The sequence below is a fragment of the Myotis daubentonii genome, chromosome 4, assembly GCF_963259705.1.
Source record: "Myotis daubentonii chromosome 4, mMyoDau2.1, whole genome shotgun sequence".
NCBI classification, from domain to species: domain Eukaryota; kingdom Metazoa; phylum Chordata; class Mammalia; order Chiroptera; family Vespertilionidae; genus Myotis; species Myotis daubentonii.
Genome location: NC_081843.1, coordinates 3,685,691 through 3,702,500, shown reverse-complemented (window position 1 = coordinate 3,702,500; position 16,810 = coordinate 3,685,691). Strand labels below are relative to the sequence as shown.

At 51.5% G+C, this 16,810-nt stretch overlaps 1 protein-coding gene across 4 annotated transcripts in view; it reads left to right on the top strand.

Annotated features, from left to right (window-relative positions):
* Positions 1-15,402, top strand: part of DCUN1D3 (defective in cullin neddylation 1 domain containing 3) — a 43,209-nt gene extending 27,807 nt beyond the window's left edge. For 3 of the 4 annotated variants that reach the window (XM_059692034.1, XM_059692033.1, XM_059692035.1), the window contains 2 exons: positions 6,743-7,278; positions 8,372-15,402. In XM_059692034.1, the coding sequence (XP_059548017.1) occupies positions 6,848-7,278; positions 8,372-8,855 (915 nt within the window). In that variant the 5' untranslated portion in view covers positions 6,743-6,847 and the 3' untranslated portion in view covers positions 8,856-15,402. The remainder of the gene's footprint in view (positions 1-6,742; positions 7,279-8,371) is intronic. The other variant, XM_059692032.1, reaches the window with a different exon arrangement.
* Positions 15,403-16,810: the final 1,408 nt, after the last annotated feature.

The window sequence follows — 16,810 nt, the reverse complement described above, 5'->3', positions numbered from 1 at the left end:
GCCAGAGACGCAAAGTGTAACAGGCTACCATTTGCAGTATGACGCACTGAGCCCAAGTCCAGTGAAAGGAGCTGAAAAGGGTGGTGAAGAAGCAGAGTGGCTGCCTAACACTGGCGCCCTCGGTGGTGCTGTCTGCACAGAAGTGGGCAGTGTGACAGCAAAAACCATCCCAGGGCAGCTCAGTAAAGTGATGCGGCCCTTTGTGGGTTATTTTGGGTCGTGTGGGATTAATCTCTGGAGCCCAGAGACCAAAAAGGCTTTATGCCTTGGTATTTGGAAATTTTGTAGTACATGTGTACTGGCTTGGTTGTGTTTGGCAAGCAGTATTTGTTCTAGCCAGCCCACACTGGCTGCAGCCCTCAGGCCTCAACTGGACATATGTTCTTAGTGGTTGGTATATTGGAAGTATTCAAAGTAAGGAACAGTAAGAACACGTTAAAAAGAGAGGGGGCTGCACATGGGGAGGCTCCCACTCCTTGTGCAGGCGGGAGCGGCTCTGCTTCCATTCCCTTTTGGTCTCGCCTCTCCCCGGCTCTGATGGGCTTGGGCAGGAGTGTGAGAAGAAAGTGCTTCCACAGCAGACGTGCAGACTAGAACTGCAGCCTCGCTGGGTGTGACGTCCCACAGTATTAGACGTGGGGGGACAGTCCAGGTCCCTTATTTTACTCTCGGGCCCAGAAGCTCAGGGTAAGTGACTGGTTCACGGGCACACACTGCTCAGGGCGATCCCACACCAGAACTGAAGGCTTCCTGGGAGTTGACCCTTCCTGCTGCCTCTGGAGAACTCTAGGTGTTGATATGGTACCATTGTCATCTCCCCAGGCAGTGATGGGGAGCGGCTGGACTCCGGCCTGGGCGGGATCCCTTTTCCTTTAGAGACGGGCCTCCGGGCCACATCCCTGCCTCTGTTCTGCTTCCCCCTCTGTGAAATGAAGATTCTATTCTACTCCTCATAGGGGTGAAGTGGATCACATGGGGCAATGTGTCAGTCGCCTCAGTGCATGTTTGTAATTTAAAAGATACTGCTATCGATACAGATTCTAAAGTCTCCTCTCAACATGGATCAGCCAGATGGGCAAAGGCCTTCCTTTCCACTTAATGCTCGTCATTGAAGGACCAGAACAGGCAAAACCTTCTGTGTGAAACCTCCCCCTGGGGGGCCGTGGCGTCTGAGGCCTGGTCTCATTTCCTGGCCCACGGACGGCTGAGGGCGGAGAACCCGCTTCCCACTGGGACGCTCCCGCAGTCTCCGTGGGGGGAGTGTGCAGGTGAGGTGTGTGTGAAGCGCGCAGCCGCGCCCCACAGCGGTGCTCCTCGCAGTCCTTCGCCTTTCCTCCCGCAGCGTTACCTAGCCTCTCCTGTTCCTGTCTCCACTCGCACTGCGTCTGTGTGGCTTAGCCCTGCGTGGCTATGCAGTTCCCCAACTGGTGACTCTGCCTTAGCAGTAGACACAAGCCCCAGGGGACCAGCCTGATGGTCACTGCACGGCCTGCCCGAGACAGAAGCAGCTTCCGACTCCTCTTTGATCCAGAGCATCCCCAGGGACTGCAGCCTGGGACTGCCAGCGCCGGGCCTGGGGCTAGACAGGCCGCTGGCTGAGCCAACCCCAGGAACAGCAGCCAGACTGATGGGGAGAAGGGGTGGGGGGGGGGGGGCGAGAGGCTGATGTGCAGGGAAGGAGGGAGGGGCTGCTGGGCTGATCTTGGTCCAGCCAAGGCTGAGCAGCTCCTGCCCTCCATCTTTCAGTGGCCCCAGCTGCAGCTGTGTCTGCAAGTATTTCCCAGGTAGTTTTTATTCTTCGTCTTTCCTTTCTCCCCACCCTCCTTGTCCCTGCTCCATTCAACTCAGTGTTGCCACTTAGTGGAGGCAGGGGACAGCCACTCACTGCAGAACCAGAGCGCTGTCCAGGTCCCTGCAGCGCTGCCCCTGCCCCCGCAGAACTGGGCTGGCTGCCGAGAGGGCACTGCTCTGCAGGGAGGCATGACTCTGCCCCTGGCGTTTTGATAGGAACAACTGTAATAAAGGCCGACGGTCGCCGAGTACTCCCTGTGAGCAGGCACTGGACAGGCTTTGACATGGAGGATAATCTCATTTACTGCACCAGCTGTCCAATGTTCCTTACCTGCTCACAGCCACACAGCTGGGGTCCCCCTGATCCAGACCCAGGTTTGTCTACCCCTAGCGCTCACCTCTTGAGTATTCACCCCTGTTCCTCCCTCGAAAGCTCCTTGACCCTGGTGTGCCTCCATTTCTCTCCCTATGAAATGGGGGTAGTGACTCTGCAGAGCTACATGTGTGTGTTACAGTGCACTAGCACAGAGGTCGGCAAACTCATTAGTCAACAGAGCCAAATATCAACAGTACAACGATTGAAATTTCTTTTGAGAGCCAAATTTTTTAAACTTAAACTATATAGGTAGGTACATTGTTATTAACTTAATTAGGGTACTCCTAAGCTGGCCTTTGCTAAAAATGTTCATTTTATAATAATAGAGCCACCAACACAAAGTAATTACAATTCTGAAATTGATGACAAAAATACCTGTAGGATTTGCAGCTGGTTGGAAAAATACAGGTAACTTCATGCTTCGAGTAGGTACTTTTGTCACCCGCTCATGATTTGTGGACGCGACTAGCACTAACCACTGCACAATGAGACTGCTGACTGGCTCACTCAACCCGTGCATGAATCGCACGCGCCTCCCCCGTGCTGCGTATCCCGCGGGCCCGCCTGCACCGCGTCTCCCGTCGCCGGACCGACCGACACCCCCCACTTCTTCTAATGCCACTTCTTCAAATAGACTCACCCAGGCCGAAAACCGACTTCTGCGCATGGGCGACAAAGTTTCGATCGCACTGTACGTGCGTGCCCACACGTGGTATTTTGTGGAAGAGCCACACTCAAGGGGCCAAAGAGCCGCATGTGGCTCGCAAGCCGCGGTTTGCCGACCACTGTAGTAGCACACGCAGTGATATTCATTAGTGATGCTGTACTGAGGCCTCTGCCTGCAGTGCCCTCCGACACTGCAGAGATGGAGCCGGAGACAGACTGGGAAGGAGTGCCGTTAAAAGTACAAACAGTGGCTGGAAATCCTGGAGCTGCCCACGGGGAAAGGGAAGGAATTGGAGCTGGCTGGAAGCTCACCCCACTGGACAGGGAGTGACCAGTGATTAGGCTGTCACAGGGCACAGCAAACACCTCGCTTGTCCTACTCCATGGAGAACCTGGTCCCCCAGGTATGCCTGGGCAGCGGTGCCTTGGAGCAGCATCAGTGCTGTGGTTTGAGACTGTTTTTGAACAAGACCCAAGTGCGTGGGTCGAGGCAGGGGTCAGTGTCCTGGCTGGGCCTGGGAAGCAGAGGGCTGGATGGAGCCCATTGTCCAGGTGGGACAAGCCAGGGCTTCTGTTAGGTTAGCCAGATACTGCTTGGCTGTTTATAGCTGTCATCCCAAGTGCTTTGAGAGGGGCGGTGTGTGACAGGTCTCTTTGTCTGCATTTCCTTACAGTGAGGCCGATGAACATTTTGCAGGCTGAGGAAATTCAGGGTCAAAAAGCGATGACAGAGCTGGGCTTTGGAGCTCTGAGCCATGCTGATGGGCTCACTCTGTCCCCACCTCTGGGGAAGCTGAGCCCGAGGGCATCTGGCTACCTGCATCACTGTGGCAGGGCTTGCCTGGGAGAGGACCGTGGCTAGGATGCCCGTTTAGCACAGTGGGCACAGGCCACATGCTCCCTTTCCAGTGGCTGGCTGGCTGGCGGAAAGATGCTGCTCTGTAGTTGCCGTGGTAACACTCCCGCGCTTGGAGCCTATCTGCTGGGGGTATTTCCCTAGATGCACTGACATGGGGGCACAGCAGTGTGGCCTGGTGGTAGGGGTCATGGTTTCTCAAGCCACACCTATCAAGTTCTGTGCTTGTGATCTTGGGTGATTTGCTTTGCGCCTAAGTTTCCCTGTCTTTAAGTGGGTTGTGGTGAGGATATGAGTTTTAATGTCCATAAAGTGCTTATCAGCATAGTGCCTGGCACGATAGCCAGTGGTCAGTAATTGATAACTATGATTAGCTTTTCGCCAACAGCTTGGGGAAATTTTCAGCTATAAAACACCTAAAGGAAGTATGGTCTGCCAGGGACGCGGGGCTGGGCCCCGCAGCAGCCCGGGCAGGCTCTGAGAGCAGCACTGGTTCCTGAAGAAAGGAAGCCGTAACAGGAAGGAGCGCAGTGAATAATCGGGGTGAGGGTGTCCTCACCCTCCGCCTGGAAGACAGAATGGAAGAAGGGATGTGAGGCTGGCTTGTGCTGATTTGATTTTCCTTTTCCTCATCTGTTCGGCATGTTAAAGCCTTCAGGTTTCAGCTGATTCTGCCATGTCAGATCATCAGAGGTGCTCTTAACTTGGAGGGCTGGGTGGGTCAGTGGTTTGGACCTCTTTGGGAGGCCTCCTGTTTTGCCCCTCCTACCTGAAGGCCTGGCGCCAGGTTTAGAGGAAGCTGTGCAGTGAAGCGTCTGTTTGGTGGGGGTGAGGGTGGGGCCTGGAGTAAGTGGGTCAGATGGAGGCCAGGAAACCCTCTCAGCCTCTTGGTACCTGGGGGTCCCTGCGCAGGCGGGAGCAGCGCCTGGTGAGTCAGTGCTCCGGGGAATTTGGAGCCGGCAGGGCAGGCTGTGAGCGGGGGGAGTGTGGGCCTTTTGTGTCTGTCAGTGCTCTAGCCTTTAGGAACAATCTGGACATCAGGCTCTCCCATGGCATAGTCCTGCTGTTTTGAGGTAATTCAGCTTGAATAGGTGCTTCTCTTGAATGCAGGTCTTCCAGGAATTAGCCCTTTCCCTTTTAAATGTTTAATAGGCTGTGCTTATGTCTTAGTAGCTACACTATTCTCAAAGCATAAAAAGACTTAAAAATACTTACGCGGTCTGTCATTTTCCACACTAAACCCTTGTTGTGGTTTCCATGCGATTTTGAAGCCGGGGAACTGGGAGGCTTTGCGGGCGTGTGTAGACAAGTCTCTGTTCCTCTGTCCTCTTGGGGGCGGAGAATGGGACACGCCCTGACCCAGAGTCTCCAGGAACTGCAGGAATGACTCTGGTCTCCATTTTAAACATGCACGTCCTGCGGCCTCAGAGCTCCTTTTGAAGAGAAGTGGAGTTCTCCGGGCGCTTTTCGGAGGAAGCTATAGTCCCTTCGGTACAGCGCGAAGCTCCAGCCTCAGAAAAGCACCTCTGCCCCACTGCGTCCTCCGGAGCTGGAATGTGGACCCGGAGGTCCATGAGCTCTCCTAGAGCGGAGGCAGGGCACGGACCTGGCTGGCCCACCTCCCCGTTAGACTCTGGCTCGTGGCTAAGTCCTGTGAGCACTGTGCCTTCCGTGGCCGCAGCTATGGTAGCAGGTGGTGATATTTTCCGAGTACAGATGCTCCTGCACTTACCATGGGTTATGTCCCGATAAACCCTTTGCACACTGAAAATATCATGTCTAAATGCATTTAGTTCACCTACCCTACCAAGCATCGTAGCTTAGCCTGGCGTGGCCTGCCCTGAACGTGCTCAGAACATTCCGGGAGTCCACAGAACCATCTAACACAAAGCCTGTTATATAGCAAGGTGTTATCTCATGTCATTTCTTATACATATTGCTTTGCACCATCGTAAGTCGGGGGCCTGTGCTAAATTGTAGATGGATCTTCCAGTGGACTAGTTGAAAGTAAGAGTCCTAAGTAGGCAAGGTCTTCAGAGAAATCACCTCACTCCTGGCCCAGAAATTTCTAGCAATTCTTTAAAAACACCTTTTTAATTATCGGGGGCCAAGGCAGAGGCAGCAGAGGCCCCCGGCCGCGGTGGTGGCAGCAGCGGGCGGGTCCGGGGCCAAGGCCCTTGCACAATTTCGTGCATTGGGCCTCTAGTGTAGGTAATGAACCACCACGGTGAGTTTGCTGTTTCCATGCAGACTTCTCTCTTTCATGTAGCAGCTGTCCTTCCATTTAGAGATTGGATTTGGGTAAATCTGCCCTCCTTTAAGGTGGAGACAGCCTCTTGAATGCAGCCTACCAGCATTCATATTTAGTGAACGTGGCCCCACTTTCCTCCATACCACCGGGCAGAGGACCTGGGGCGGGGCCTGGGCACTTCGCCTGGACTAAGGCGGGAGAGAGGACGTTTCACCTGTTCCATGGGAGAGTCCCAGAAAGGACACTGAAGAGACCAGACACACATTGTACTTTGCTGTTTGGCTAGGACTCTGCTTGCAGTCTTAACTGTGAAAACCCTTCACCTCGTCCGTAGGCCACTCTGAAACTGTAGGGGTGTGGGTGTGGCCACCCCTTCTCCCTACTTGAAAAGGAAATCAGGGTTTTAGCATTAGAGACCAGAAGATGGACCTTGTATGTGCCCCTGCTGGCTTCACTTGAGTCCAAATAACTCTCTCAAGTGATGGCCAGTGGGCAAGATGCATTTCCTTTGGAATATTTCTGGCAAACTGTAGATTTCCTGGATGCATTCTGCACATGAGCCACCTCTTCTTGGTAAACTGTGCTGCTATAAGAATGTTAGGAATTGTCTTTATTGGGTCTCCATATGTGCTCTAGCCACTGCATTTCCAAGGTGAAGGGATAGAGCGGGCTTACAAGGGAGGTGGTGGTGAACTTGGAGTCTCTCCTGGTTTGTGGTGGCTCAGTGTGCTGTCCAGTCCGTGGAGAGAGCTTGCATGTCCTGTCTCTATCCAGCGGTGAGTGCTCTCTCATTTCTTCCCAGGTTGGCTGGCTCCTCTGGCTGATGGCATGTTGAGATTCAAGGGCCGGTGGCAGCGAGGACTTCTGATCCAGAGGGGACCGCTCTAGAGGCCAGGCCACCAGTACCATGGGCCAGTGTGTCACCAAGTGCAAGAATCCCTCATCAACCCTGGGCAGCAAGAATGGAGACCGTGACCCCAGCAGCAAGTCACACAGCAGGCGAGGTGCAGGCCACCGCGAGGAACAGCCGCCGGCCTGTGGCAAGCCAGGTGGGGATATCCTCGTCAATGGGACCAAGAAGGCAGAGGCTGCCACGGAAGCCTGCCAGCTGCCCACGTCCTCGGGAGATGCTGGGAGGGAGCCCAAGTCCAGTGCCGAGGAGTCTTCCTTGCAGAGGTTGGAGGAACTGTTCAGGCGCTACAAGGATGAGCGGGAGGATGCAATTTTGGAGGAAGGCATGGAGCGCTTTTGCAATGACCTCTGTGTTGACCCCACGGAATTTCGAGTGCTGCTCTTGGCTTGGAAGTTCCAGGCTGCTACCATGTGCAAATTCACCAGGTTAGTCACCAGTACTTTTCCAGGTGAGCAGAGGAGGGAGCGCACCTGGGGCAGTGGTCCGTTAGGGTAGAACTGGGTTGGCTTCATAGAGTTTGGGTCTTTCTCTGTCAAATTTCTCTAAAGCTGTTCAGCCTCTGAATAACTTGGCGCCGACCCTCCTTGACTAAAGTTAAACAGGGCATAATCCATGCTGAGCCCTCTTGCCACGTTGCGGCCCAGCCTCACTGCTGCTGCAGACCCTCCGCTCCCTCTTGTCATCCACTCCCTTCCTCCCTCTCTACTGCTGTACGCCTGGCATGCCAGGCACTGGGAGGGCCCCTGGGATGTGCCCGTCACTGCATGAGGCAAGTTACCCCTCCACACAGTGCCTAGCTGGCCCGGGATCAAGCAGTAGTTGGCATCTCACAGTCGTACATCTCCATGGAGGGTGTTTGGGGGGAGGGCATGGCAGGATTACCCCAGGGTGTGGTTTGCAGCGTGCTGGGGGTAAATAAGAATTTACTTTGAGAACTCCTCATGTAACCTCTAGCCCTGGGGTAGGGTAGGTTACCCAGCAGACCTCAGAGGCCTTTTCTCTCTAGTGGATACAGCAGTCTCTGAGTTGGTGATCAGTGTGGGCCATATTGTGAGCTAAAAGTGTTATACAGATGTTTAGAAACATACACAATTTTTGTTTCTTAAGAGAAAATTTTGATCACTGGTGGGAGTTACCCAGGTTCATCCAGAATCTTTGGTTTCTTGGCAGTTACCAAGAAACAGCCCGCAGAGCACAGGAGAGCAGGAAGGGCCCCTCGGGGAGGAGAGTGCGGCACAGTCACTGTTGCAGAATGGGGAGCAGGGCCTGGAGCTGACACTTGGCTTTGGGAAGGGGAACAAATGAGCGGATAGGCAGGCGCTGTTAGAAGCGGTTGGCATATTAACTTGTCCTCACCCACACCCTGAAGACAGTCGTGTAGTCTCAGCACTTCCCAGGTGGAGGAGTCGGCATTCCCACCCAGCCACCCAGCTGCATGGTGCTAATCTCCACGCTGTTGCCTCACAGGAAATGATTCTTGTTGACAGTGATTAATTGTGCCCCTACTTCCTGTTGCAGGAAGGAGTTTTTTGATGGCTGCAAAGCAATAAGTGCAGACAGCATTGACGGGATCTGTGCACGGTTCCCCAGCCTCTTGACAGAAGCCAAGCAAGAGGACAAATTCAAGGATCTGTACCGGTTTACATTTCAGTTTGGCCTGGACTCTGAAGAAGGGCAGCGGTCACTGCATCGGGAAATAGCCATTGCCCTGTGGAAGCTAGTCTTTACCCAGAACAACCCGCCAGTGTTGGACCAGTGGCTACACTTCCTAACAGAGAACCCCTCGGGGGTCAAGGGCATCTCCCGGGACACTTGGAATATGTTCCTTAACTTCACTCAGGTGATTGGCCCCGACCTCAGCAACTACAGCGAAGATGAAGCCTGGCCGAGTCTCTTCGATACCTTTGTGGAGTGGGAGATGGAGCGGAGGAAGAGGGAGGGGGCCGGGGGCGGTGTGCGCAGCTCAGGGCCCTTGGGCTTGTGTCCCCAGGAGCAGACTTAGTGCTCTGTCCCAGGGCTGCGCTGCCCTGGAGCCAGCCGAGGAATGGACCTTTCTGGAAATTACCGAAGATCCGGATATTTTCTACTTTACACCTTTCTCTGCCTTGTATCTGAAAGGGCTCTAAAATGCTGTATCATGTTTTAGGCACTTTCTTCACTTTTTGGTTATTTTGGTTATTTCCTTTTTGGGGGCATCCCCCAAAATATTTGAACCTGGCTACATGTTATGTATCTTTTTTATAAGCCTTCAGATAGAATAAGCCTGCCATTTCTTGCACAAATAGATTGTTTGTGGGGGAGGGCGCCAAGCGGGGGGCTGGCGGTCAGCGGAGCTAACATTAGACACCCGTGCCGGATCTGCTGTGCAACTGTTTCAGGGCAGGTCTGCACTGGGTGTGGTGCTGTTTACATGGTTGAATTGCGGTTGTGATAATTTTTAAAGATTTACACGGAGTTGACTAGCAGTGTTAACTGTTAACCATGTTGCATTAATTCCCTGTGAGTTAAAGCCCTTGGAGAGCCAGGGCCAGCCAAATGTGTCCTCTGGTGACAACCCCGTCCAGCTAGTGTATCGGAACCCTCTCTCCCGCACTTCTTGCTCATTCCCTCTCTGACGCATTGCGTTTCCTGTCGAGTGTGCCACCAGCATGTGGCCCCGGCCAGTCCAGTGAGCGGTGTTCTAGAGCAGCCGGCACCCGAGCATCGAGAGCAGAGAAAGCAGTGCTACCTCAGTTTGGCTGGAAGCAGTCTTTGATAGCTGTTTTTCTTTTATGAATTTTCTGTATTTTCATGTTGTAAGTGGAGATACTTTTTTTTTTTCATTTGCCTTGGAGCCAAAGTTTCTGTTCCTGGTGGTCGGAAACTGCCTGCAGCCACCGGACTTGAAGGAAAACTGTGGTTTGGAGCTCTGCTTGAATACTTTCTTAGAGAATTTGAGTATCATCAGCTTACTTGTCTGGCAGGTGCAGAAGCCTGGGGCTGGCCTGAACTCTGCCGAACGTGAGTGTATTTAATAGTGAACGTGTGCCCTTTCCCTCTTGCTGCGCCGTGTCGTCACTCACCCCGGGTGTTATTTATTATCTGTGTTCCTGTCAGGCTCACTGGGGTGATGTGATGACTGTTGAGGTTTACATTACCCTCTCCTCCTTCCCCTCCCCCAAATATATATATGTACATGTATAAGATATGTGTATATTTTACCTATCTAAAATATATATGTACACATATATGTATCTATATTCCCGTTTGCCTGCTAAAACTGGCCCTAGAGGAGGGAGGCGAGGGCCAGGGAACATCAGGATGGAGGCTTCTGAATCTGAGTGTGGACCATGGTCACTAAAGAGAAGATGAATTTTCTCAGCTCTTTCCTCACAAGAGGGAGGCCCAGTTGCCCGACTCCTGCGCTCGCTCCCTGAGGCCGGCTTTGGACGCTGCCCAGGAGCTGACTGTCCTACCTCGCTTCAGTGGAGGGCTTGTCCTTTTCCCCTTGAAACCATGTCCTCCGGCCTGTGCTGGAAGGGTGGCGGCAGGAACTTTGGAACAGATGGAAAAGGGAATCTTTTAAATAAACGTATAAAACACTTATATTTTTGAGGTAGCAAGTTTGTCTGTGGAGCGTTTGGCGTGTTCTCCCTGGCTGCCCCACCTCCTTCCAGGCACGTTTCTCAGCCTGGCAGCAAGTGCTTGTTCCGAGGTCCGTGACTCCCCTCACGGATTCAGACTCCCCTCTTGACAGATGGTTATTTGAAGGGTTTCTGCAGTCGATGTTTTTCTGAAATTGACATTGACAGGGAATGTAATTGGAGTTTGACATTTGTTGCCTCTAGAGGGTGGGTGGTCAGCAATACTGCTGGAAAGCTGGAGAGGGTGGGGTCTCGGGCCAGGTGTCTGCGTCCTTTAGCCTGACACAAGGTCCTTGTGTAGTTTCTAGGGACCCCAGCTGGTTCTGTGGGTTCAGTTGTAGTCAGGATGCCCAACCTGAGAGACCACCTTCTCATCCAACTGTCTGCGACCTCCTGTGGTTCCCAGTTCTGAATTGGGCAGAGGGGGCAGGTGTCCTCGCCAGTGCACAGGAGAGGGAGGCCCAGCGTCCTGAGGACCGGAGGACTGCCCCCTCCCCAGCCGCCAAGAAGGCATCGCCTGCGTTAGGTGGACTAGAGCGGGTGGGTTTTGTTTTTAATTGTTCAGCTTCCCTAGGCCCACTGAAGAACCATTTTTTAAAGTTTTCAATTATACTTTTAATGATAATTATTACAAAAATGCAAATGAGAACCAGAAAAGGGAGCCATCGGGGAGGGACTTCCAAGTTCCCTCCAAGTTTGTGTCCCTGACGGAAGTTCTGTAGTGGCTCGGCCGGTGCTCGACACCCTCGTGCCCACGGAAGCAGGCTTCCCGCAGAGGGACCCGAGCTGGGAGTGCGGGGCCTTGTTACTCTTCTGGGAAATGAAACACCCCTTTCTCTTACCCTAGAAATAGGTTTGCTGCTTGGTAAGCAGGAATGGTGTGGAAGAGGCCAAATGCAGGCCCCTCAGCCAAGCCAGGGCAGCCTTCCCTCCAACAGGGGGCGGGTGTGGAGCGGGCAGGATGCGGATGCCATTTTGAAAATAGGCAAATACCTGAGGGCAGCTACAAACTGAATTAAAATGAGCTGGTTTTGGCAAGTGGTTTTGTGAGCTGCTGTGCTGTTTCTTTAGCAGTTAGAAAGCTATATGAGATGGTGTTACTTCATGGAGCTGCTCTTCCCCGTCCCTGCACATTTGAATATATCGTTAATCCCGCCTCCTGTAATGAGGCCTCAGCAGTGCCCCCTCATCCATGCTGAATGCACCCGCCTGTATGAGTTGGTTCCAAGACTCCATACTGAATTTTGGTAAGAAAAATCTAGAGCTGAGTGAAGATCCAAATTTCAGCCAAGCTCCCAGGCCGAGGAAATCCAGTTGAAGATGTACAGGCATTGCTCTCAATGCCACACAGTATTAGTTGGTCTCTGAAACAGTACTGGGCGCCCAGGAGTGGGACTCCACAGTTCAGGTGGCCTCATATATTAGACTAGGCCAAATTGTGTTAAACAGAGGTGGGAAGTTACTGGGATAAGGACTTGGGTCTAAAAGCTTAAAAACGAAAGCAGATCTGTACTTAGCACTGTATGTATGCTGCACTGACTGTCTTCAGTGCAATGCAGCCCAGAAGTAGACCCAATTACACAATTACAAGGTGAGGCTGGAGGATGCTACCAGGTTGGTTTTGTTAGCTGCCTGTGTTTCCATTTTCCTTGCGTCTCTGGTTAGTGAGGACTTAACCGTCTTGGTAACGGATGCCAGCTGAAAGGACTCTGCACAAGTCATCACATAGTGATTTGTCAAGTGTACTTTGGGACGCATTTGAGGACATGTGCAATTGCCCCCTCGTTCTCCAGTCTGTTTTTCTGAATCGTACTGGGGGGTTCCCACCCCTCCCTGCAGCTGATTCCTATGGGAACCTGTAATTGTGGCATTTATTTAGTGTAACCTGGACTGGCCTGCCTATCAGGGCGGCTCTAGAGGTGTTTTCCGTACTGAGGGACAAAACATGCTTGAGCTCTGGTTCAGCAACCGAGATGGTTCCAATGGCTTTGAGTGGCCATCAGGTGCTGTTTCAGATCAGGTGCTGGGCATCACGTCCTCCCTGCTCTTGGAAGCTCAGCCTACTCTCGCACTTCCCGCTTCCACTGCCCACTCCCTCCCCACTTCCAGCACAGGTCTTGGATATTGCCAAAGGAAGCCGTTCAGCTGCTGGGGTTCCCCCAGCACACATTTATTCTGGGAGAAGTGTCTTCCCTCTGACCTGGTCCCAGCCCAGAGTCTGGGATTAATTGCTTGTACCCGTTGCACTAATGAATGATTCTAGGTTTCAAAGGGGGAATTTGAAGCAGTAGGCAAAGGGGGCTTGGGTGAGTTGGTCTTACAGACACCCTGCCTTACCCCGCTGAGGTGATGAGTCCACTACTCACGTGACCCTCCACCTTTGTGGATTCCTCTTGGTTTGTGATCAGTGTGTTTCTTGAGGTTGTACAAACTTGTTGACCGAAATCAAAACTTTTGTTTGTATTCTCTGCACTGTTATGCTCTCCAAATGGCCCACTGAATATTTTTATTAACTTGTTACACACATTTTTTGTCTTTGTCTACATTATTTCTTTGGATGGTCTTTTATTTGGAAGGTCACCTGCTGTTGCGTTTAATAAATTTGTTTACTTGGTTGACAGTTCTGGAAAAAACAATAAAAAAGCTGGCTTTATTCTTGGGCAAGATTTACCCCCTGGAAGCTCTTCCAGCATGATATTGGATAGCAGTTCCTATGCTTTGGAAAGTCCAGATAGTGTAGGACCCAGACTCTCCCGCTCACCAAGCTTAATTGCCTTTGGGGTCCCAGTATTTCAGGCAAAAGCAAACGAGCCTTCACGGCCACTCCCTAAATAAGTCTGACCTCAGCAAATGGCTGGGTTCCCATGAGGAATAAGAAGTAAGTTTGAGCTCTGTGCTGAATGGGTGGCTGCCACCTCTCAGGTTGGCAGTGATTAAGGCAAAAGAGACCAGCTGAACTGTCAGGTGCCGCTGCTGGGTTACCCGTGTCAGGAGGGTGAAATCAGTTTCCTTTTTCTCATCTGTGAAATCAGAAGACTGCTATTTCCATTAGTGGTAGGCTTTACACAGGAAGTGTTTATAAAGCACCTGAGACACATAAGTCTAAGGTTTCCGAAAGGATGTCAGGTGAGTCATCTGGGGATCCAGGATCCAGGATCATGGCGCACATGCCCTTTCCCAGACCACTGCCCCCTTATAGCCTGACTCCCCTCTGCCAGATTTGGGGGAGGTGGAAGGCTTAGACCAGCGGTTCTCAACCTGTGGGTCGCAACCCCTTTGGGGGTCGAACAACCCTTTCACAGGGGTTGCCTAAGACCATCAGAAAACACATATAATTACATATTGTTTTTCTGATTACTCACTATGCTTTAATTATGTTCAATTTGTAGCAATGAAATTGGGGCTCACCACAACATGAGGAACTGTATTAAAGGGTCGCGGCATTAGGAAGGTTGAGAACCACTGGCTTAGACTAACATGATTCCTGATGATCCTGTCTGGCTCTTACAGAGGAGTCTGATTAGGGCAGACTGCTCATGCCTTTCGCCTCCTTTCAGTGTGTTTTCTCTCTGGTTCCTGTTTATATTCAGGGAAGCGATGGACCAGCCGCCTCACTTTGAAGGAGGCCCTAGTGGCCTTCCCAAAGATTGCCAGCCTCTTGTTGGCATCTAAAATCAGTTCGGTGCAGTGGTGGGATGAGAGTGCTTTTCCTTTTCCTTCCTGGTGGAAAGGGGCTGGCGGTCAGGGCTGTGTCCTCTCCAGCTAAGAAGAGGGTTATGAAGTTTTCTCAGTGAGCTGGGATTTTTCCTCCGGGTTGAGTTTGGAAGGAAATCTAGATGGTGGTTTTTCCCCTCACTTGAAAAGTAAACCTCCAGAACATGGACTCATTCCGTTCTTGGGCTCCTGTCTTCTGCACATGCCCCCTCCTTCCCACACACACACCAGGCCTTACAAATTGAGGTGTGGGGAATAAAGTGAAGAATTAAGTGCTTGTACAGAGCCCAGAGCTACTCAAAGTGTAGTTGCTGAAATACACATTTCAGTTCAGTGATGGGCAAGTGGCTTCCGCACACAATTATCAGATGAGCTTAACTGCAGTGGACTTTTTCTAGCAAGAAAGGCGCACTAGCACACACTGCAGTGGTGCTGAGAGTCCATCAGTCGTCGCGCCCTGGCCGCGCCCCTCCTCAGTCCAGCCAAAGCAATGCCTGAGCTGACTGGAAGCCATTCTCTAGCTCTAGGCTCAGAAGGGTTGGTCTGCCTGGGAAGGGAAGGGAAGGCCAGGAGCCAGGCCAATCCTTCCATTTCCTTTCCTTTGCTCTGATTCCTGAGGATGCCCTGTCTTAGGAAAGCCATAAGGCCCTTCCCTGGTTTGAACTTTAAAAAGGCCTAGTGGAATATGGCAGCAGTACCGTCAGCAGCCACGCATCTAAAGATAGTGTTTTGTAATCCCCATGCTGATGGGGACGCTCCATGGGCCCTGCCTGTGTTTATTTTGGGAGGTGCTACTGAAATTGCTAGTAAATTAAAATATGAAGCTACAGAATAATGTGGAACTAGTGTATGACAAGGCAAGAAAAATACGACACAAGCTCTTGTATACATGGACTTACATAATAAAGGAGGCATTTTGTTTTAATGGGTAAGTAAAGATAGGTAATTGGGTAAAATCTAAATATTTGGGGAAAAGTTGCCACAGCCAAAATAAATTTCAGGAGGAATAACGATATGCCATAGTAAGTTTAACCATTAAAAATTTCTATACTTGTTAGTGGGTATTAAATTGATCTCTGTATCAAGACTTTCTAAGCAAAATAGGGAAAGAAGAAATCATAAAAGAACAAACTTCTAAAACTTAAAAAAACAAATTGGAAACATTTTTGCAATTGACAGATAGACACAATCCATAAGACCTTAAAAACTCAGTATGGAAAAGTACTTAACTAAAATATGGGCAAAGGATATTGATAACTCACTGAAGAAAAACAGCCAAAAAGCTTCTGGAACAAATCGTAGATACACATCTAAAGGGTATTCAGAAAACCCAGAAAGTAAACCTATGACGAAAACTATTGTTGGCTTATCAAACTGGCAAATATTTGAAACATGTCCATGAAAAACTTTTCTGGAATCAAAAAAACCTTACGTGTTCCTACTCTTTAACCCAATAATTTCACTTGTAGGGATTTTTCACGACACAGTGTGAGCCAGAGATGCAGGTGCGCAGCCGTAGTGGCAGCCTCACTCGGGACCCACTTCAGTTAGCAATGGGCGCACGGCAACATGTTGGAGTATTGGCCGCTGTTAACAACTCTGCTTTTGAATACTGGAAAAGTATGACAGAAAATGGTAAAATAGTGACAGTCAACTCGGGTGGGACTAGGTATTTTTCAAGTCTTCATGAATGGGTTTCCTTATAATAGGGAAGAGGTTATTTACCAAAAGGGGCGCAAAAGGAAAGGGAGATGACCATGGCCGAGTGCCCTGAACAACCCCACTGTGGTGAGGAGGCCAGAAGAGTTCTGTAAACGCCCTCGGAATTGCCCTCCCCCCGAACGAGGTGTTGCTTCTCCAGCAGCCGCCTTGGCAGCTCGGCATGGCTGTCCAGAGGGTGTGGGAGAGAAAATGCACAGATGCACTTAGGAGTGGAATGTGTGTTTTGCAAGAGGCAGCCTTGGCTTCCAAAAGGTGGGAGTGTCCGTGAAAGAGTGTGTACAGACCAGGGCCCCAGAGGTCTGTGGCCCTGCCCATTTCTGCAGAGTTCCGGAGCCGGGGCCCATGAGGGACCTCCAGGCCCCCATCCAGAAGGAAACTGCCTGCTCCTGCCAGGCTAGTCCTAGGAGCAAAGGGAGCTCTAACGTGCTGTGCTCTCACACGTGGAAGAGGATCCTCAGGATAGTGTGCCTTGCTGACAAGGCGGGCTTTCCATCATCTGTGAAGTAGGTATTAATGTCCCTTTTTAAAGGTGAGGAAACGGGGCTCAGAGAGGGAAAGTAATTCCTATAGCACACTATTCTGTCAATTTCCACAAACGAGCTTTAAATTTTTACAATAATTCTTGAAAGTACGACTTTCTCATTTTATACAGCTGAGGAAATGGACTCAAACGAGGTTAAGTGCCTCTCTCAGGAGTGTAGCTGAAGCGCCAGCCAGGCCTGTCCACACCCAAAGGCAGACACTCGCGTCCCCAGGTCTAGCTTCTCCGGAGGGACGCGGCGGCCCAGCTCCCACTGCTTTGGAGGCCAGCGGGCAGGAGCCCAGCAGAGCTGCTGGCGTCAGTGCTCTCAGGGCTGCAGCGGGCACTGTGCCCGGGAACCTGCCTCTCCAAGGAGCG